This window comes from Rutidosis leptorrhynchoides, chromosome 1, assembly GCF_046630445.1.
Source record: "Rutidosis leptorrhynchoides isolate AG116_Rl617_1_P2 chromosome 1, CSIRO_AGI_Rlap_v1, whole genome shotgun sequence".
NCBI classification, from domain to species: Eukaryota; Viridiplantae; Streptophyta; class Magnoliopsida; order Asterales; family Asteraceae; genus Rutidosis; species Rutidosis leptorrhynchoides.
Window position 1 is genome coordinate 496,143,331 of NC_092333.1, and position 22,752 is coordinate 496,166,082.

Below are 22,752 nucleotides of genomic sequence, written 5' to 3' on the forward strand. Positions count from 1 at the left end.
CGTGGAACGAATCCTGCTTACCCTAGCTAAGTTAGAGTAATTAGGCTATTTTTGATTGACCCTTCGACATCGATCAAATTTTGGCGCCGCTGCCGGGGAGGTGTGCGCTTGATTTGAAAGCTCTTATTTATTTGCTTTCTTGTTAAACCATAAAAACCATAAAAATCATAAAACCAATCAAAATCCAAAAATATTGTTTTGTTATTCTTATTTTTGTCAGTTTTACTCTCGGTGTTCTTGTTTTTGTTGCATTTCAGGTTAGTGTATGCAAACTCGTAGGTTGGGAGACAAAAATCTTAAACCTTTAGACCCGGAAATCGAGAAATCAGCAAAAGCTAATCGAAAAGCTTCAAGAATCCATAAAGGTTCAACAGTGGCTTCAACATCAAGTCAAGAACAGTTAGAGTCACATACGATTGTTCCACCAAACTCTCCTAAGTCAGATTCCGATACTGAAGAGGAAGTTTTTGAGCAACGAGACGATATGGCTGACCGACCAAGAGGAGTAGACACCTACTACCAACCGGGTGATTTCGAGGATCATTCACCCATTGTTTATCCTGCACAGGCAGGAGGAAACAACCGACGGTTTGAGGTCCGACCTCAACTTATTTCAATCTTGCCAACCTACCGAGGTATGGCTAATGAGGAACCATACGAACACATTACGGAGTTTAACGAGATTTGTGCTACTAATCAGGTAAACGGTTTCACTGATGATGAGGTACGTCTCCGATTATTTCCTTACTCACTTAAGGAAAAGGCAAAAAGATGGTTTCTCTCCTTGCCCGCCCGTAGTATTAATACTTGGGTGGAAATGAAAAAACAGTTTTTAGAAGAGTTCTATCCCATAAGTAAAACTTCAGATATGCGTACGCAAATTAAATCCTTTAAACAGTTACCAGGTGAATTATTTCATGAAGCTTATGAACGTCTGAAGGAGTTACTTAGGGCTTGTCCACATCATGAGATACCTAGGTGGGAATTGGTTAAAGTTTTCTATGATAGTCTAGATTCCCAAAACAGGCAGTTTCTTTTGGCCGCTAGTGGGGGGCGTTTTTAACTCGACCTAGTGAGGAAGAGTGGACCTTCTTTGAACAGTTGAGCAAGGGGTCAAAGACCCAAGCTTCAGTTAGTCGTAAGCAACCTAGTACTTCCCGAGTAAACCATGTTTCTGACTTGGGAAGCTCATCTAGGAATTTAGAGCAAGAGTTGGATGACTTAAAAATGCTAATATTTAACAGCCCAAACCAGGGTCTTGCTTGTAATGTTTCGCAGGTACAGGAAGTGTGTGAGATTTGTGGAGATCCTTCTCATTATGCATACGGATGCAGAAATGGGATTCCACCAGTAAATCAGTAAATGGTGGAAGAGCAAGTTAATGAGGTTCAGGGAAGGCGGTTTGATCCATACTCTAACACATATAATCCAGGTTGGAGAAATCATCCGAATTTTAGTTGGAGTAATAACAACGCACTGAATGCTAACCATGAGAACCAACTTAGGCCACCAAATACCTTCCAAAATCAGGGTAATTTTCAGAATCAAGGCAACTACCAACGAAACTATCAAAATCCTTACCCTAACAACCGAAACCAAAACAATTACCAACCTCAGAACCACAACCAAAACCAAAACTAAACTAGTACTTCATCCAACCAACCACCTAGCTCGAATGCTAAGATGGATGCGTTCATATCCGAAATTTGAAAGATGATAGAGGTACAAAATAAGTCGATTGGTGCTTTGGCCAAGGAGATAGGTAATGTTGCGGAAAGTAAGGGTAATCGGGAACCGGGAACCATTCCAAGCTACACGGTTTTGAATCCAAATCACAAAGAGCAAGGAAAGGGTCATAGTGTTAATATGGTAGATACCTTGAGAAGTGGGAAAAAGTATGATAATAAAGTTGGAGAAACAGAGGTAAAGCAACCGGAGTCAAGTAAGTCTCCTATTGTTCTTGATGTGGATGAGGTAAGTAAAAGTGATAACAATGGGGAGGGGGTGAAATTGACCGAACCAACTGTTAATGAGACCGAGAAAGTGGAGACGGAATCAAAAACCGTCCCATTTCCCAAGGCCCTAGAGTCCCCGAACCAATTCCCTTATGGGAAGAAGGGACCACAACAAGAGGATATGTGTGAAACTTTTCAGCAGGTTAAAATAAATTTACCCCTTCTTGATGCTATTAGGCAAGTTCCTTCTTATGCTAAATTTTTGAAGGACCTTTGCACTCAAAAGAGAAAGCAAAGGGCAAACTTGCCTAAGAAGGTGGAGTTAACCGAGCACCTAAGTGCGGTTGTCTCGGGTACACTTCCACCTAAGTTTAAAGATCCAGGAACCCCATTGATAGCTGTGACCGTAGGGAATGTGAATGTTAAAAAGGCGTTATTGGACTTAGGTGCTAGCATTAACATTTTACCTTTTTGTCTAGTTGACCGACTTGAATTGGGCCTAATGAAATGAACCGACATAATTATCCAATTAGCGGACCAATCAATTAAAACACCTAGGGGGATACTAGAGGATGTGATAGTAAAAGTGGAGGATTTCTATTACCCGGTAGACTTTGTTGTAATGGGTATTGAGACTAGGAATAGAGATACCCAACCCACATATCCTTCGGTAACCGCAAGATGAGGATTAACATCTTTAATTCTCTTCGTGCACCGGATGTCCATGAGTGCTATAGGATAGATGTGATTGATGAGTTAGTTGATAAGCAAACTTCTCACCTAATAACCGACGACCCAGTAGAGATATTTTGTTTAGGTGAGGAAGAGGATGTCGAGTGTGAAGAGGTCAAAGCGGTAGAATTAGCAGTAGCAAGTACAATGGATTCTAGGTTGCCATCGTGGACTCATAAATATGAGCCACTACCTAAATCCATTGATACTAACAGTAGACCTTCACTAGAGTCACCACCGACTCTTGAGTTAAAACCCTTACCGTCTCATTTGAAATATGCGTTTTTGGGAACTAACGGCACTTTGCCAGTTATTATTGCTTCAGATTTGACAGGTGTGCAGGAAAAGGCTTTGATGGAAGTTCTTCATAAGTACAAAGCTGCAATAGGGTGGACAATAGCTGATTTGAAAGGGATAAGTCCTTCGGTATGTATGCACAGGATAGTCACGGATCCTGAGGTTAAACCTGCTCGCGATACACAATGCATGTTAAACCCAAATATGTAGGAGGTGGTGAAAAAGGAAGTTCTTAAGTGGTTGGATGCAGGGATAATCTTCCCTATCTCTGACAGTCAGTGGGTGAGTCCCACACAAACAGTGCCGAAGAAAGCAGGAATAACGGTGATGGAGACTGAGGAAGGTGAAAAGATCACAACTCGTCCCGTGACGGGTTAGAGGGTGTGCATTGATTATCGGAAGCTAAACGCTGCAACTTCAAAGGATCACTTTCCTTTGCCATTTATTGATCAGATCATCGAAAAACTGTCAGGTCAGAAATTTTATTGTTTCTTGGATGGGTATTCGGGTTATAATCAAATACCTATTCATCCTAATGACCAGGAGAAAACGACTTTTACTTGTCCATATGGAACCTATGCCTTTAGGCGTATGCCTTTTGGTTTGTGTAATGCACCCGCGACTTTTCAAAGGTGTATGATGAGCATTTTTTTCTGAATTAATAGGTGAGTCGTTAGAGATTTTTATGGATGACTTTTCGATTTTTGGCAAATCTTTTGAGTCATGTTTGAGTATGTTAGAAAAAGTTTTGAAAAGATGTACCGAAACCAACCTAGTTCTTAGTTGGGAAAAGAGTCACTTCATGGTTAGGGAAGGGGTGGTTTTGGGACATATTGTGTCTGAACGGGGATTTGAGGTCGATAGGGCAAAGGTTCAACTTATTTCTACTCTACCTTACCCGACAAATGTTAAGGGGGTAAGATTGTTTTTGGGACACGCGGGTTTTTATCGTAGGTTTATCAAGGACTTTAGTGTCATTTCTAAGCCATTATGTAATTTACTACTAAAGGACGCACCATTTGACTTTGATGACCAATGTAAAGAAGCTTTTAACACCCTTAAGCGAAAGTTGACCGAAGCACCCATCTTACAGTCACCCGATTGGACCAAACCTTTTGAAATAATGTGCGATGCTAGTGATTATGCAGCAGGGGCTGTTTTGGGATAGAGAGTTGATAGGAAGCCGGTAGTGATTTATTATGCTAGTAAGACGTCCTCGGATGCCCAAATCAATTACACCACCACCGAGAAAGAGTTGCTAGCAGTTGTGTTTGCCTTAGACAAGTTTAGATCGTATTTGTGGGGGTCTAAGGTAGTTGTGTTTTCGGACCATAGTGCTTTAAGGCACTTGCTTGAGAAGAAAGAGTCTAAACCTAGATTGATTAGGTGGATATTGTTGCTACAGGAGTTTGATTTAGAAATACGGGATAAAAAGGGTGTAGAAAATGTGGTAGCTGACCATTTATCTAGGATACCCCCGCCACCATTTGACCCTACTAAACCGATCCAGGAGAATTTCCCGGACGAATGTTTGTTTAGTGTTGTGCAGGTACCTTGGTTCGCTCATATTGTTAATTATTTGGTGACTAACAAGATACCGGAACATTGGAACAAGCAAAAGAGGGATTACTTTTTGTCGCAGGTTAAGCATTATATTTGGGAGGATCCGGTTCTTTATCGAATTGGACCCGACCAAATCATTAGGAGATGCGTGGCGGAAGAGGAGCATAAGGACATTTTGGCACATTGTCATACTTTTGCATGCGGAGGACACTATGGGGTAAAGAAAACCGGGTGCAAAGTACTCGATTCAGGTTTCTTTTGGCCTTCTATTTTTAAAGATGCATTTGAATATGTCAAAAATTGTGCTAGGTGTCAAAGAATGGGGGGAATTTATAAACGTAATGAAATGCCCATGAACCCAATTTTGGTTTGTGAGATCTTTGACGTATGGGGTATTGATTTTATGGGACCTTTTCCCCCGTCTTTTGGTTTTGAATATATTTTGGTAGCCGTGGATTATGTCTCCAAGTGGGTGGAGGCTGAGGCTACACGAACAAATGATCACAAAGTTGTCCTTAAATTTGTCAAGAAAAACATTTTCTGTCGTCATGGTGTACCTAAGGCCATAATTAGTGATGGGGGTTCACACTTTAAGAACTCCTACTTTGCCAAACTTTTAAGGGATTATGGGGTAAATCACCGAATTGCTACGCCTTACCATCCCCAAACAAGTGGGCAAGTGGAGGTATCTAATAGGGAACTAAAAAGAATTTTGGAAAAAACCGTAAATCCTAATCGCAAAGATTGGTTTTTAAGACTAGAAGATGCGCTTTGGGCTTATCGGACAGCTTTTAAAACCCCCATTGGTACTTCACCTTACCGACTTGTTTATGGAAAGGCATGTCACTTACCTGTTGAAATTGAGCATCGTGCAGAATGGGCTATTAAACAGGTGAACATGAGTTTAGATGAGGCAGGAAATGCAAGGAAGTTGGAATTGACAGCATTAGAGGAACTTAGACGTGAGGCGTATGAAAGTTCAAAGATTTACAAAGAGAAAACGAAAGCTTTTCATGACAAGCAAATTAGTAGAAGGACATTTGAAGTGGGGCAAAGTGTGTGGTTATTCAACTCCAGGTTAAAGTTGTTTGCGGGTAAGTTAAGAAGTAAGTGGATTGAATTATTGAATGATTACGACTTTGAGATTCGTTACTACCCGGGGAAGGCAAATGTGGTAGCCGATGCCTTGAGCAGGAAGGACAGAGAACCCATTCAAGTAAAATCTATGAATATAATGATTCATAATAACCTTACTACTCAAATAAAGGAGGCGCAACAAGGAGTTTTAAAAGAGGGAAATTTAAAGGATGAAATACCCAAAGGATCGGAGAAGCATCTTAATATTCGGGAAGACAAAACCCGGTATTGGGCTGAAAGGATTTGGGTACCAAAATTTGGAGATATGAGAGAAATGGTACTTAGAGAAGCTCATAAAACCAGATACTTGATGTGCGAAATCGTGTCTATAATTTATCTTATGGAAAATACCGGTTTTAAAGATTGCTACACACTAACGGGCAGTGTACCCGATCGTGTAGTAGTATAGATAATGGTAAAATCCGTGTATCGTTCCAAGGACAGTATATCAGTCAAACTAGAATTAGAAACTATATTATGATTAACTAAGTTAATTAAAGTAAAAGTACAAGTTTTATGTTTTGTGGCTGTTTTAACGATTTAGCCAAATCAAAGAAGGTTAAATGTAAAAACAATATTTTTAGTCTTTTGGTTTATAAAATGCAAATAAATGCAAATAAAGCAAGTAAGATAGGTTTTGAATTAAATCAAAGAGAGGAAATGTTCATCTAGATATTTTACCCTCGGTATTGGATGTAAATTAGATATTAAGCCCTGATTGAATAATTATGTGTGTAGTTATCTAATAGGTTTTACTAAGAGTTCTCTCGGATAAACACGCAAATACAATAACAAGCTCAAGGGTTCCCTTTTCACTATAGTTCTTGTATTTGTAATCAAATAACTATAAGCATGCTAATCACCTAAATCGACTCGCCAAGAGTTCTCTTTAGCAAGTACTCAAACTAGAATTACTAAGCGAGGGTTCCCTATAACTTAGACCTTTTCGTTTGTGACTAGTTGATCAACAAGATTAAAGACTTGAATAACAATTGCCTTTGCGTTCGCTCTACACAATTCATTCCTATTTTGTCTAACCATTTTAATCTAGTTTACCCCCTTGGTCCGGTTTAGCAAACAATCAATCTAAGACAAGTTGATTGTAAATCAATATGATACATTAACAAGAGTTCTCTTTATCAACAACATATCAATTAACTAGATACAAATGGTTTTAACAACAATAAGCATGGTTCTCTATTCAAGCTTCAATCTAACACACATAATACATTCAATCAACAAGATTACATCCAATACCTTGGTTATTAATCTAGACAAACATTAATGAAACTAGCCAATAATCATTGTAACAGACAACAATTCACTCAAATTATAAACTGAAATCATTTCTGAGAACAAGTATATAACCTACAAGAACAAGAGTTCTTGGATGAAGAAGATGTTGATGGATGATGCTTTGATCTTTGGCCTCTTCAAAGAGGATGGAATTCTCCAAGATGCTCCTGAAAATCGTCTCTCAAACTCTCTGTACGTAACTCTCTATGAAACAGTCCCCAAAATGACATTTTAAGGTGGAGAAATTAGGTAAAAAGCAGATAAATCGGGTACACCTACTTTGGGACGGCGTCCTAAAAGGCAGGACGGCATCCCGGTTTAATGATCAAGACGGCGTCCCAACTTGAAAGACGGCGTCCCTTTGCGAAGGCCAGGACGGCGTCCCGGATAGCTAGACGGCGTCCTGGTGGGTTTTAAGGCACTGTTTCGTTTTCTCTTTAATATTAGCTCATTTGGACGAACTCTCACATATCGGAGGCTTTGTTATATCATTTTAAAGCGCTATCTTGATACTAACTCGTATCGGGATCAACCGATGTCATAAATCATCGAAATTCTTTGCAAACTACTCTTCCGATACAAATTCGCGCATCTTGACATATCCCTTGTAGATCATCTTCATTATCTTCGAATATAGAGTATTTTTAGTGATATTGCGATAGATATATATGATGTAATTGAGCAATATCAAAACACCCCACACTTAAACCTTGCTTGTCCTCAAGCAATTCTTTCGTTACAAAGTAGAACACTATTAATCATAATCACACAATATAGATTACATACATTACATGAATCACTCGAAGCACACGAAACACACACGTTGATATGAAACACAACTCACACTATATACACTATGGAAACATACGCTTTAAGTATATCACACATTTATTGAAATCACACGCACGCTTTATACACAATGGAAACACACACACACATTTTTGGGAGATTAGAATCAAGTATCCGAAAAATTTGATCCTAGGGAAATCAGGACCTTGATGAAAACGTTTTAAGGTTTTGAAAATATCATGCTAGTTTTTAAATACTAGACACGTTTTCCGATTTTGTCGGATTTTCTTAATTTTGAAAAATGAGTGCGGGTTTCCCGCTATTGGTCAAGCCAATCCCTCCCACGGTACCTAACATTACAAGATGTCGGTAGAAAATAATGTGCTTAGGAGGATACACATCACGTCCGGATATCATTGACAATTATGAGGTAATCATCTAATCCGTTAAGTCAATCATAAAGATTGAAGTTTATCAGGCTTAAAAGCTGATATATTACCTTTCCGGAGGTTATCCACTGGGAATCTGATCAATCACTGACAATTTGTGTATCATGGTGCGCTTCCCATTTGGCTAGCAAATCTCCCTCATTGAGATAAGCTTTGACTACCAGTTTCCCTGTTTGATGTTGAGGCCTGGTAGATTTCCAGTCGATTTTAGCAATGACTTTTCAAGACTTTTCGTCACCCTACAACTGGTCTGGACTACAACTTCTGAAATAAATCAGCAAGTGTGTGGGATGGAATAGATACATCCTATTGGTCATAAGAGGTGGTCGGACGCAACATTGTCCTTGTTAGGAGAAACAATGAGGATCGTCCTTAAGGTTTTCGATCTGGCTCGAGATCCGGTTTCCGACCACGCTATACAATCACCGCTCTCTCACGGTTTACACTCGTTTTGGTACAAGTGACCTACTCGTTAGCTTACTAAACTAGTAGGATTTTCATTCAAATAATTGAATGATGGAGCAACTTCAAAGACTATTAATAATTTAAAATGCAAAACAACATTTGTTTTCTAAATTTTAAGACCATAATGTGTATAAAATGTTTTTCGGGCTTTTAATCGTTTTTAAGGCTGCTTGAAAATTTTAAAAATTTTTATATAAGCTTATAATCAATTAAATTTATAAAATATCTTTTAAAAATTTATATTTATGATGGAAATTCGGTTGTTAAACCTGATCTTAATCCGTCTATAAATTTTAAAATCAATTTTTATAAAATTTAACCTTTTACAAGTTATGTCGCCTTGAACGCCTTGTTTTTAGTAAGACGAGTTCCCGATAAATTTCTACTCCCCACCCCACACTTGAGATCATGCAAGGCCCTCATTGCATGAAATCAGAAAAAGGTTTAAATTTAGAGGGCAAAGTGATAGGGTGATTGTAGAAATTTCCAATTTTTTAACCTGTAAATCGTGGAACAAGTAGACGGATGCCGCTGAACTTACTGCCAGCATAAGAACATCGTCTAGTCCGCGATTATCATCATACACACATCATAATATCAAATGTCGCTGAACTTAATGCCAGTCTTGGAAGTTCAATCATGCTGCACAAAATAAACAAACCACACAAAGCATATAAAAATAACGGTGTTTATTCAACCACATCCGTTTAATCAAACCACACATTAGTATAATTATTACAAACCATAAATGTATCCAAATACATCACACAAATAAGATAGTCTTAAACAAGGTACAAAAAGATCAAATAGGCACGCAGGCCTAGTTATCAAACGGCCAAAAATAATTACCCGAACCATCGCGGTACGGGCGCCCCTGTGGATATTGCTGCTCAAATCTGTTCCGAGCATCCTGCAACGCAGCGGTATTATCATAAATCGGGTGAGGCGGAGGTGGGTTTTGAGGATCCGTGTAATATTGGGGTGTCAGACGTGTCGTCCCATAGTACTGCTCGGGGTTGGAATAAAACAACTCTGAGTTATGGTTATTCCAATCAATACCATAACTCATCCATCCCTGATCGTGCACTTGAGCAATCTGTCGTTGCTCCATTCGCTGCTGACTATCCCACATTCGATCGTTGTGCATCCTTTGTTCGTTCGGGCTCAACCTCATATTATTAACACTACCAACCAAACTGTCCCAACTTGATTGGGACGGATGCCACGGAACCTGTTCACCAACATTGGTCTGTGCCTCCATTTCTGCCTCCTCTTCCTGCTGCTGTTCCTGTTGAACACCATTACCACTCGCGCCACCTGCACCGGCTGCCACAAAGGGGACCAAATGCCCATTTGCGTCTTTCATAAGGATTTCGGCATTAATATAAAAGACCTTTTTCAAAGGTTTCATTATACTCGGTAATTCCTGTAATCTGTCGAAATCAATGTTAAAGTGTCGGGCAAATCGGGTTATGTAGTGCCCCCCCAAAAGTGGCTTCCGTACCCGCGTCTCGGTAGCAATGGAAAGAAAATAGTTACCGATTAACCCAGGAATATCGGTATAGGCCCCCCGCTTGATCTGATCCATAATCCACAAATCTAAGGTTTTCACCTTCTCATTACCCTCTATCCTTGCATTAAAAGTACATGCAATGAGTCGGTGAAGCAGCTTATCGTCTCGGGCTGCGATTTCATTGTACCGGTGTTTGCTCGATCGAAAATGGGCCGGCGCAATATTTGGCTTACAGATTCGGCGCCAATAAGAGGTATCGTCAAACTGATGTCGGCCAACGTAATCCGAAGCCCTCAAGTACTCACCTAACTGTGTGTCGGTGAGTTCCTCAAAAATACCCAAAATTCTACACACTTGAAAACTGCTCAAACCCCTGTCTTGGCCTCCAAGACGAAACCGTAGAAACTCAGCGGATAAATAATCGGCTACATTGTTAAACCGCATTGTAGAGTAGAATTCTTTAAGAAGCACCGGGTAGATTGGTTCATTGATGCTAAAAAGATGTTCCCAGGCGTGGGCTACTACTCTATTGTATGGAATGGCGAGTAGATTAGTAACATGTCGGCGCATGCCCGCCTCCTCTAATGGCCCCCAAATGAAATACCAAGTAGCATTAATGGGCCTGCGGTTTATTCTTTCAAAGGTTTCGGTGTAGTCATCGTCATTCTGTACCTGATTTAACCAAACCCTAGGATCATTGAGATCCTCCCCTTCTTCTTCTCCCGAAGAAGATGATGAATGAGGTTGTTCTTGTGGTGGTGGTGGTTGTCTTGGTGGAGCTAAACCTGATGGTCTTCCCCTTTTAGGTGCCGGTCCTCCCCTGCTTGTTTGTCCCTGCAAAACATTAAACACAAAACCAAAAGAACATAGAAACCGTTGTGTTAATGTTAGCCAAAATATAACCGAATAGCAGGAGAGATCAATCACTCAATTCCTAGTTCAAAAGTAGTATGATTCATTTTCACAAAAGTGCACGTTCACAAGTTTATACCAGAGTCAACCAAAGTCAACTTGAATTCATTAACACACTTTCAAAAATGAAAATCATAACATCACAATGTAACACAAACATAGGACTTAAAAGATTCAAGTATGTTGTGTCATAGGTCATAGCATTTAACTTTGCATTCTAAACATATTCAACACTATCATAATACAATTTTTCACAATTTTTAGCTCAAATGACCTTATAACAACATACATTATGGCATTCCATTCTATTAAATTGATTCAACAGGCCCATACATGTGAAAAACAAGCATACATACTTCAAAAGTTCATTACAAATCAATAATATGCTTAGAATTTTACTATCATTCAAAATTGACCCGGCCAAATTGTCATCAATATCACCAACACAATCTTATACTTCACAATAATCATAAACATCAAACATAAACCCAACATCATGAATTGAACATCTCAAATTCGGATTTAAATTTTACAAACCCTAGCATCATGAACAAACCCTAAAGAACATGTAATCTTTGCAAAATAAACACATTAGGGCAATTTAAACAATCTAAGGCATGTTAATCTTTACAATAATCAAGCAAATCAAACACCCCACACTATTCTTTAACCAATTGATATATATAAACATACAATGTAAGTAATTGATAAAGAAAAGTGAAGAAATGTAGAATCCATACCCAGAAGTTCATGATTAGAGGCTTGAAATTGAAGAGGAAATCACGAATTTGATGTAGAAATTTAGGGTTCTTGAGAGTGGTTCGGTTTTTGGGCAGAGAGAAATAGATAGAATGTGTTTTGGGGATAGGAAATAAGTGGTAAGGGTATAAAAACGCGTAATTTTTTTTCTGACTTGGGGTTCGGGACGTCGTCTCGGAGTGGAGGACGGCGTCTCGATTAGTATGTTGGGACGGCGTCGAGCAAATTAAGACGGCGTCTTTCTCTTTTAAGTGGGACGGCGTCTTGCCGGTCAGGACGGCGTCTCGGTCTGCATATTGGGACGTCGTCTAGGCCAAATGGGACGGCGTCCCGTAACACTAAAACCCACTGATCTGAATTTTCGAGTCGTTCGCGTTTCGAGGTCATACGGTAATCGTTTTGTACCAAACAAAAATTTATAATACACACAAAACAAACCTAATTACAATGGTGAACCAGTTTTTACGAGTCGTTCACCCAACTCGTCCCCGTTTTGATTTAAGCGTTTTTGTTGAAGTTGAGGCTAACCTCATCCTCAATTTCCAGGGGACCATCAACGTAGTGTTTGACCCGGTGGCCATTCACTTTAAAAGTATCGCCTTTCCAGTTCACTATTTCAATTGTACCATAAGGGTACACTCTTTTAACCACATATGGTCCCGTCCATCGGGACTTTAGCTTTCCTGGCGATAACTTAAAACGAGAGTTATAAACAAGGACACGGTCTCCTTCCATGAATTCTTTCGGGTGTTTCAACCGTTTGTCGTGCCATTGTTTCGTCTTTTCCTTGTAAATTAGAGAGTTGTCATAGGCTTCAAGCCTCAACTCGTCTAATTCATTCAATTGGGTCAAACGTAACCGACCCGCTTCTTTGTAATCCAAGTTGCATGCCCTTAATGCCCAATGAGCTTTATGTTCAATCTCCAACGGGAGATGGCATGCTTTTCCGTATACCATACGGAAAGGAGTAGTTCCAATCGGTGTTTTGTAGGCCGTGCGAAATGCCCACAATGCATCATATAACTTGTTGGACCACTCTTTTGGATTAGCACCAACGGTCTTTTCTAGTATGCGTTTTAACGACCTGTTGGTGTTCTCTACTTGCCCACTCGTCTGAGGATGATAGGATGTCGAAATTTTATGGATTACTCCATATCTTTTCAACACCTTTTCCATTTGCTTATTGCAAAAGTGGGTGCCTCGGTCACTTATTAGAGCTTTAGGCGTGCCAAATTTAGAGAAAAGCTCCATCAAAAAATTTACTACTACTCGGCCATCATTTGTTGGTAGAGGCTTTGCCTCTGCCCATTTTGACACATAATCGATGGCGACAAGTATGTAGAGATAAGAGTGAGATTTTGGAAAGGGGCCCATAAAGTCAATTCCCCAAACATCGAACACCTCGCATACTTGGATGCTTTGTTGAGGCATTTCATCCCGTTTGGTTATTTGACCCGCCCGTTGGCACGCGTCACAAGCCTTGCAAACAGCGTAGGCATCTTTGAATATTGTAGGCCAATAGAAACCGGCCTCATAAACTTTCCTCCCCGTAATTTGGGGACCAAAGTGCCCACCTGTGGGACCACGGTGACAGTCAAGCAGAATTTCGGTGCATTCCTTCCCTGAAACACACCTGCGAATAATTCCATCCGCGCATCGCCTGAATAGATAAGGGTCTTCCCAAAAATAGTATTTTAGGTCACTAAAGAATTTCTTCCTTTTCTGATGTGACCAACCAGTTTCTAGGTACCCTCCAACAATATAATTGGCGAAGTCAACAAACCACGGATCCTCCACCTTCTCTACTCTCATTAGGAATTCTCCGGGAAAATCATCTTTAATACTCGATTCATGGAGTACTTCAAGATTGGGATTTTCGAGTCTAGAAAGATGGTCCGCTGCAAGATTTTCTGCACCTTTCTTGTCCTTAATCTCGATATCAAATTCTTGCAAAAGCAAGACCCACCTTAACAATCGAGGTTTTGCATCCGGCTTAGAGAAAAGATATTTTAATGCCGAATGATCAGTAAAGACAACAGTCTTTGATAGGACAAGATAAGATCGGAATTTGTCAAAGGAAAAGACTATCGCAAGGAGCTCTTTTTCTGTTGTTGTATAATTTAATTGGGCTCCTTGTAAAGTCTTGCTCGCATAAAAAATGGGTTGAAAACGTTTCTCAACCCGTTGGCCCAAGACTGAACCAACCGCAAAATCCGATGCATCGCACATTAGCTCGAATGGTAAAGACCAATTTGGAGCTATAATTATTGGTGCGTTAACAAGTTTTTCCTTTAAAATTTTGAATGCCTTAGTGCATTCACTTGTGAAAACAAAGGGTGCATCTTTTTCAAGAAGTTTATTCAATGGCGTTGCGATTTTTGAAAAATCCTTAACAAACCGCCGGTAAAACCCGGCATGCCCAAGAAAACTTCTAACACCCTTTACGTTTGAAGGAGGTGGAAGGTTGGCAATGACATCAACCTTTGCTGGATCCACCTGAATACCAACACTTGAGATTTTGTGCCCTAAGACAATGCCCTCTTTAACCATAAAGTGGCATTTCTCCCAATTCAGCACTAAGTTCGACTTCTCACACCTGATTAGCATTTTCTCCAAATTTAGAAGGCATGAATCAAAAGTGTCACCGAAGACTGAAAAGTCGTCCATGAACACTTCCATGCAATCCTCAATCATATCGTGGAAAATGGCCATCATACACCTTTGGAATGTCGCAGGAGCATTACATAAACCAAAGGGCATTCGGCGATATGAGAAGGTGCCATAGGGACACGTGAAGGTAGTCTTTTCTTGATCTTCGGGGGAGATGGGAATTTGAAAGTACCCCGAAAATCCATCTAGGAAACAATAAAAGCTATTTCCTGCAAGTCTCTCTAACATTTGATCAATAAATGGTAGAGGAAAATGGTCTTTTCTTGTGGCTTCGTTTAACTTTCGATAATCTATACAAACCCGCCACCCCGTAACAGTTCGTGTCGTGATAAGCTCGTCCTTATCATTGGTGGTAACAGTTATACCACCCTTTTTAGGAACACAATGAATCGGGCTTATCCACGGACTGTCTGAAATCGGGTAGATTAGACCTGCATCTAGCAATTTAATGATTTCCTTTTTGACAACGTCTTGCATATGAGGATTTAGTCTTCTTTGACGTTGCACCACTGGTTTGGAATTTTCTTCCATTAAGATCTTGTGCGTGCAATAAGAAGGACTAATTCCTTTTATATCATGGATTTTCCATGCAATGGCCGGTTTGTGGGCCTGTAACAAGGAAATAAGACGTTCTTTCTCATTTTGAGAGAGAAGTGAGGAAATAATTACCGGAAGCTTTGAATCTTCCTGAAGGAAAGCGTACTCAAGATGATCAGGGAGCGGTTTAAGCTCCAAAATGGGAGGTTCCTCAATTGAGGATCGACTCCGGTACTCGCTATCCTTACTCAGGGTTTCTATTTCCTCTTCAGTTGGTTCACACTCATTGGCCATCAAAAATGTGGCCATCACATCCATTTCTTCTTCGGTGAATTCATCATCTCCATTTGCCAAATCGTATACACCTGTTTCATCCGATTCGGGAGATTCCTGCAAGAACTCATAATGCGAATCTATGCCTTGCATAAAATAACAAGTATCATCCGAAGATTCGGGATATTTCAATGACTTGTCAATTGCAAAAGTCGCACTAGCTTCACCAATTCTAAGGGTCAACTGCTGGTCATAAACATCAATGACACATCGAGCAGTATTTAAAAATGGCCTACCCAAAATAATTGGTATTCTCTCATCAACTTCCATGTCTAAAACCACAAAGTCAGCCGGGAAAATCAGATTCCCGGTCTTAACTAACAAATTCTCTATTATTCCTCGAGGGAATTTTATAGAGCGATCGGCTAGTTGAATAGCCATTCGTGTGGTTTTGAGTTCTCCAGGGTTTAATTTAAGGTAAATTGAATAGGGCATTAAATTGATACTAGCCCCCAAATCGGCTAATGCCCTCATGCAATCAAGGTCACCCATTAGACATGGAATAGTAAAACTACCCGGATCTTGAAGCTTTTCAGGAAGTGTGTTAGACACAAGCGCGGAACATCTAGCATTTAAGGTTACTGATGAAACGCTTTCCATCTTCTTTCGGTTAGTAAGTAAGTCTTTTAGGAACTTAGCATACTTTGGCATTCCTGAGATAACATCAATAAAAGGCATGTTTATGTTTATCTGTTTAAACATATCTAGAAATTTTAGCCTTTCGGCTTCCAACCTTTCTTGTTGTTGTTTTCTGGGGAATGGGAGCGGTGGTTGATATGGTTTCTCTACGGGTTTTTCCAGTACTTCCTTTTCAACCACTTTTTCCGGCTCCTTAACCGGTTCATCGTTTTGGTTCAACGGAACGCTAAAATCAGATTTTTCGGGCATTTGTGGAGCATCATACGCCAAACCACTTCGTGTGGTGATAACATTGGCGTGCTCATTTCTGGGGTTCTTGCTGGTATCGCCCGGTAAACTACCGGGTTTTCTCTCACTCAGTAAATTGGCTAAACCACTCATTTGTTTTTCCAAGTTTTGGATTGATGCTTGTTGGTTACGAAACTGATGTTCGTTTTTCTCGTTGGTTTGATTAATGTTTGTGACCAGCTGAGTTTGTGATGCTATTAACTTTTCCAACATACTCTCTAAATTTGACTTTTTCTCTTCCTGTTGGGGTTTTTGATAATAACCCGGAGTTTGTTGTTGGAACCCACTACTTGACCCTTGTTGAAAATTAGAATTTTGACCTTGAGGGTTGTAGGGGTTGTTAAAGTTACGGTTAAATTGGGCTCTACCCTGAAACTGGTTATTATTTCTTTGGCTTATAAAAGCCACCTCTTCTTTTTGAGCCATGGTTAACCCGGCATCACAATCTTTACCTAAGTGTAGACCACCACAGTATTCACAACCTACTTTCATACTGTGGATTTCTTTGGTGATTTTGTCCATGTTTCGGACAACACCGTCAATTTTTACACCTAGGGAGCTGAAATCATCATAAGCACCGGCGCTTTGGACTTGAGCATTTCGAGAAATGGGGCGTTCTTGATGCCACTCATGAGAATAATCGGCTAATTTCTCGATTATCTCATAAGCCTCTTGCTCGGTTTTGTCCATAATAGAACCTCCGGAAGCTTGATCAATGGAAATTCGGGTTGCAACTTCGCAACCCTTGTAAAAGATTTGGACTTGTTGAAAGGTATCCAAACCATGGTTTGGACACCCTCTAAGCATTTTGGAAAATCTATTCCATGCTTCGTACAAGGTTTCCATAGGCTTTTGACAGAACTGGGTAATCTCCTGTTGGAGTCTCGCTGATTTAGATGCTGGAAAATATTTCTTAAGAAATTTTTCCATCATACTATCCCATGTTCTTATCGTAGCCTCGGCTAAGGAGTCTAACCAACTTCTTGCTTCCCCGTGGAGTGTCCACGGGAAAAGTCTTAGAAATATAGCTTGGTCAGTTTCTGGTTTTAATTTGAAAAGAAGACATATATCTTCAAAGATTCGAATATGTTCATTTGCGTCTTCATTAGGACCGCCACTAAATTGACATCTATTATTAATCATTTGCAAAATAGGTCCTTTAATTTCAAAATTTACCTCACCCGGAGTAATAGCACTACCTTGTCCGGTCCTCGTTGCTTTCATCTTTTCTGCCATTGATTGGCGCGGTACCAACGGTCTTTCTCCTTCCATTTCAAAATTTGGTGGTTGAACTGGTTTACCAAAGTCTGAATATCTCGGCTTGGTGGTACTTGATTCTGAATCAAACGTTTCCTGCTTTGATGAAGATTCAAAAATATCAAGCACTTCTTTTGGGATTCTACCAAGCTTTCTATCCGGTTCCGTCAATGGTGTAAATAATGGAGATTCTGAACTTCGGGTATGTGGCATATGCAACCTATAATCTGCCAATCACACAACTAACAAAAACTATCACACATACCGATTCTACAAAATTAAAAAATCAAAAACTATTAATAATTTAAAATAATTAAGAAACTACTTAATCACAAATTAGTTAATAATCCTATTTTGACACAAAACTGTCCCCGGCAGCGGCGCCAAAAACTTGATGTGCGAAATCGTGTCTATAATTTATCTTATGGAAAATACCGGTTTTAAAGATTGCTACACACTAACGGGCAGTGTACCCGATCGTGTAGTAGTATAGATAATGGTAAAATCCGTGTATCGTTCCAAGGACAGTATATCAGTCAAACTAGAATTAGAAACTATATTATGATTAACTAAGTTAATTAAAGTAAAAGTACAAGTTTTATGTTTTGTGGCTGTTTTAACGATTTAGCCAAATCAAAGAAGGTTAAATGTAAAAACAATATTTTTAGTCTTTTGGTTTATAAAATGCAAATAAATGCAAATAAAGCAAGTAAGATAGGTTTTGAATTAAATCAAAGAGAGGAAATGTTCATCTAGATATTTTACCCTCGGTATTGGATGTAAATTAGATATTAAGCCCTGATTGAATAATTATGTGTGTAGTTATCTAATAGGTTTTACTAAGAGTTCTCTCGGATAAACACGCAAATACAATAACAAGCTCAAGGGTTCCCTTTTCACTATAGTTCTTGTATTTGTAATCAAATAACTATAAGCATGCTAATCACCTAAATCGACTCGCCAAGAGTTCTCTTTAGCAAGTACTCAAACTAGAATTACTAAGCGAGGGTTCCCTATAACTTAGACCTTTTCGTTTGTGACTAGTTGATCAACAAGATTAAAGACTTGAATAACAATTGCCTTTGCGTTCGCTCTACACAATTCATTCCTATTTTGTCTAACCATTTTAATCTAGTTTACCCCCTTGGTCCGGTTTAGCAAACAATCAATCTAAGACAAGTTGATTGTAAATCAATATGATACATTAACAAGAGTTCTCTTTATCAACAACATATCAATTAACTAGATACAAATGGTTTTAACAACAATAAGCATGGTTCTCTATTCAAGCTTCAATCTAACACACATAATACATTCAATCAACAAGATTACATCCAATACCTTGGTTATTAATCTAGACAAACATTAATGAAACTAGCCAATAATCATTGTAACAGACAACAATTCACTCAAATTATAAACTGAAATCATTTCTGAGAACAAGTATATAACCTACAAGAACAAGAGTTCTTGGATGAAGAAGATGTTGATGGATGATGCTTTGATCTTTGGCCTCTTCAAAGAGGATGGAATTCTCCAAGATGCTCCTGAAAATCGTCTCTCAAACTCTCTGTACGTAACTCTCTATGAAACAGTCCCCAAAATGACATTTTAAGGTGGAGAAATTAGGTAAAAAGCAGATAAATCGGGTACACCTACTTTGGGACGGCGTCCTAAAAGGCAGGACGGCGTCCCGGTTTAATGATCAAGACGGCGTCCCAACTTGAAAGACGGCGTCCCTTTGCGAAGGCCAGGACGGCGTCCCGGATAGCTAGACGGCGTCCTGGTGGGTTTTAAGGCACTGTTTCGTTTTCTCTTTAATATTAGCTCATTTGGACGAACTCTCACATATCGGAGGCTTTGTTATATCATTTTAAAGCGCTATCTTGATACTAACTCGTATCGGGATCAACCGATGTCATAAATCATCGAAATTCTTTGCAAACTACTCTTCCGATACAAATTCGCGCATCTTGACATATCCCTTGTAGATCATCTTCATTATCTTCGAATATAGAGTATTTTTAGTGATATTGCGATAGATATATATGATGTAATTGAGCAATATCAATACTCAATACATCCTGGAACGGGGAAGATGTACAAGGATCTCAAGAAACATTTTTGGTGGCCGGGTATGAAAGCCGATGTTGCTAAATACGTAGGAGAATGTTTGACGTGTTCTAAGGTCAAAGCTAAGCATCAGAAACCATCAGGTCTACTTCAACAACCCGAAATCCCGGAATGGAAATGGAAAAACATTACCATGGATTTCATCACTAAATTGCCAAGGACTGCAAGTGGTTTTGATACTATTTGGGTAATAGTTGATCGTCTCACCAAATCAGCACACTTCCTGCCAATAAGAGAAGATGACAAGATGGAGAAGTTAGCACGACTGTATTTGAAGGAAGTCGTCTCCAGACATGGAATACCAATCTCTATTATCTCTGATAGGGATGGTAGATTTATTTCAAGATTCTGGCAGACATTACAGTAAGCATTAGGAACTCGTCTAGACATGAGTACTGCTTATCATCCACAAACTGATGGGCAGAGCAAAAGGACGATACAAACGCTTGAAGACATGCTACGAGCATGTGTTATTAATTTCGGAAACAGTTGGGATCGACATCTACCGTTAGCAGAATTTTCCTACAACAACAGCTACCATTCAAGCATTGAGATGGCGCCGTTTGAAGCACTTTATGGTAGAAAGTGCAGGTCTCCGATTTGTTGGAGTGAAGTGGGGGATAGACAGATTACGGGTCCGGAGATTATACAAGAAACTACCGAGAAGATCATCCAAATTCAACAATGGTTGAAAATCGCCCAAAGTCGACAAAAGAGCTACGCTAACATTAAAAGAAAAGATATAGAATTTGAAATTGGAGAGATGGTCATGCTTAAAGTTGCACCTTGGAAAGGCGTTGTTCAATTTGGTAAACGAGGGAAATTAAATCCAAGGTATATTGGACCATTCAAGATTATTGATCGTGTCGGACCAGTAGCTTACCGACTTGAGTTACCTCAACAACTCGCGGCTGTACATAACACTTTCCACGTCTCAAATTTGAAGAAATGTTTTGCTAAAGAAGATCTCACTATTCCGTTAGATGAAATCCAAATCAACGAAAAACTTCAATTCATCGAAGAACCCGTCGAAATAATGGATCGTGAGGTTAAAAGACTTAAGCAAAACAAGATACCAATTGTTAAGGTTCGATGGAATGCTCGTAGAGGACCTGAGTTCACCTGGGAGCGTGAAGATCAGATGAAGAAGAAATACCCGCATCTATTTCCAGAAGATTCGTCAACACCTTTAACAGCTTAAAATTTCGGGACGAAATTTATTTAACGGGTAGGTACTGTAGTGACCCGAACTTTTCCATGTTTATATATATTAATTGAGATTGATATTTACATGATTAAATGTTTCCAACATGTTAAGCAATCAAACTTGTTAAGAATTGATTAATTGAAATATGTTTCATATAGACAATTGACCACCCAAGTTGACCGGTGATTCACGAACGTTAAAACTTGTAAAAACTATATAATGACATATATATGGATATATATATAGTTAACATGATACTATGATAAGTAAACATATCATTAAGTATATTAAAAATGAACTACATATGTAAAAACAAGACTACTAACTTAATGATTTTTAAACGAGACATATATGTAACGATTATCGTTGTAAAGACATTTAATGTATATATATCATATTAAGAGATATTCATAAATGATAATATCATGATAATATAATAATTTAAAATCTCATTTGATATTATAAACATTAGGTTAACAACATTTAACAAGATCGTTAACCTAAAGGTTTCAAAACAACACTTACATGTAACGACTAACGATGACTTAACGACTCAGTTAAAATGTATATACATGTAGTGTTTTAATATGTATTTATACACTTTTGAAAGACTTCAATAAACTTATCAAAATACTTCTACTTAACAAAAATGCTTACAATTACATCCTCGTTCAGTTTCATCAACAATTCTACTCGTATGCACCCGTATTCGTACTCGTACAATACACAACTTTTAGATGTATGTACTATTGGTATATACACTCCAATGATCAGCTCTTAGCAGCCCTTGTGAGTCACCTAACACATGTGGGAACCATCATTTGGCAACTAGCATGAAATATCTCATAAAATTACAAAAATATGAGTAATCATTCATGACTTATTTACATGAAAACAAAATTACATATCCTTTATATCTAATCCATACACCAACGACCAAAAACAATTACAAACACTTTCATTCTTCAATTTTCTTCATCTAATTGATCTCTCTCAAGTTCTATCTTCAAGTTCTAAGTATTCTTCATATATTCTACAAGTTCTAGTTACATAAAATCAAGAATACTTTCAAGTTTGCTAGCTCACTTCCAATCTTGTAAGGTGATCATCCAACCTCAAGAAATCTTTGTTTCTTACAGTAGGTTATCATTCTAATACAAGGTAATAATCATATTCAAACTTTGGTTCAATTTCTATAACTATAACAATCTTATTTCAAGTGATGATCTTACTTGAACTTGTTTTCGTGTCATGATTCTGCTTCAAGAACTTCGAGCCATCCAAGGATCCGTTGAAGCTAGATCCATTTTTCTATTTTCCAATAGGTTTATCCAAGGAACTTAAGGTAGTAATTATGTTCATAACATCATTCGATTCATACATATAAAGCTATCTTATTCGAAGGTTTAAACTTGTAATCACTAGAACATAGTTTAGTTAATTCTAAACTTGTTCGCAAACAAAAGTTAATCCTTCTAACTTGACTTTTAAAATCAACTAAACACATGTTCTATATCTATATGATATCCTAACTTAATAATTTAAAACCTGGAGACACGAAAAACAACGTAAAACCGGATTTACGCCGTCGTAGTAACACCGCGGGCTGTTTTGGGTTAGTTAATTAAAAACTATGATAAAATTTGATTTAAAAGTTGTTATTCTGAGAAAATTATTTTTATTATGAACATGAAACTATATCCAAAAATTATGGTTAAACTCAAAGTGGAAGTATGTTTTCTAAAATGGTCATCTAGACGTCGTTCTTTCGACTGAAATGACTACCTTTACAAAAACGACTTGTAACTTATTTTTCCGACT

The 22,752-nt window shown here is 38.7% G+C and overlaps 1 protein-coding gene and 1 pseudogene across 1 annotated transcript; one reads left to right on the plus strand and one right to left on the minus strand.

The window, feature by feature from the left end:
• Window positions 1–858: 858 nt before the first annotated feature.
• LOC139887085 (small nucleolar RNA R71) lies at window positions 859–972 on the minus strand (annotated as a pseudogene).
• Window positions 973–1,713: 741 nt separating this feature from the next.
• Window positions 1,714–2,466, plus strand: LOC139840948 (uncharacterized). Its single transcript, XM_071831191.1, has one exon. It carries the CDS (start codon window positions 1,714–1,716, stop codon window positions 2,464–2,466), a length of 753 nt encoding a protein of 250 aa, XP_071687292.1.
• Window positions 2,467–22,752: the final 20,286 nt, after the last annotated feature.

Excerpts from the sequence above, each read along its gene's own strand:
- LOC139840948 (XM_071831191.1), top strand. The coding sequence starts at position 1,714 with ATGATAGAGGTACAAAATAAGTCGATTGGTGCTTTGGCCAAGGAGATA.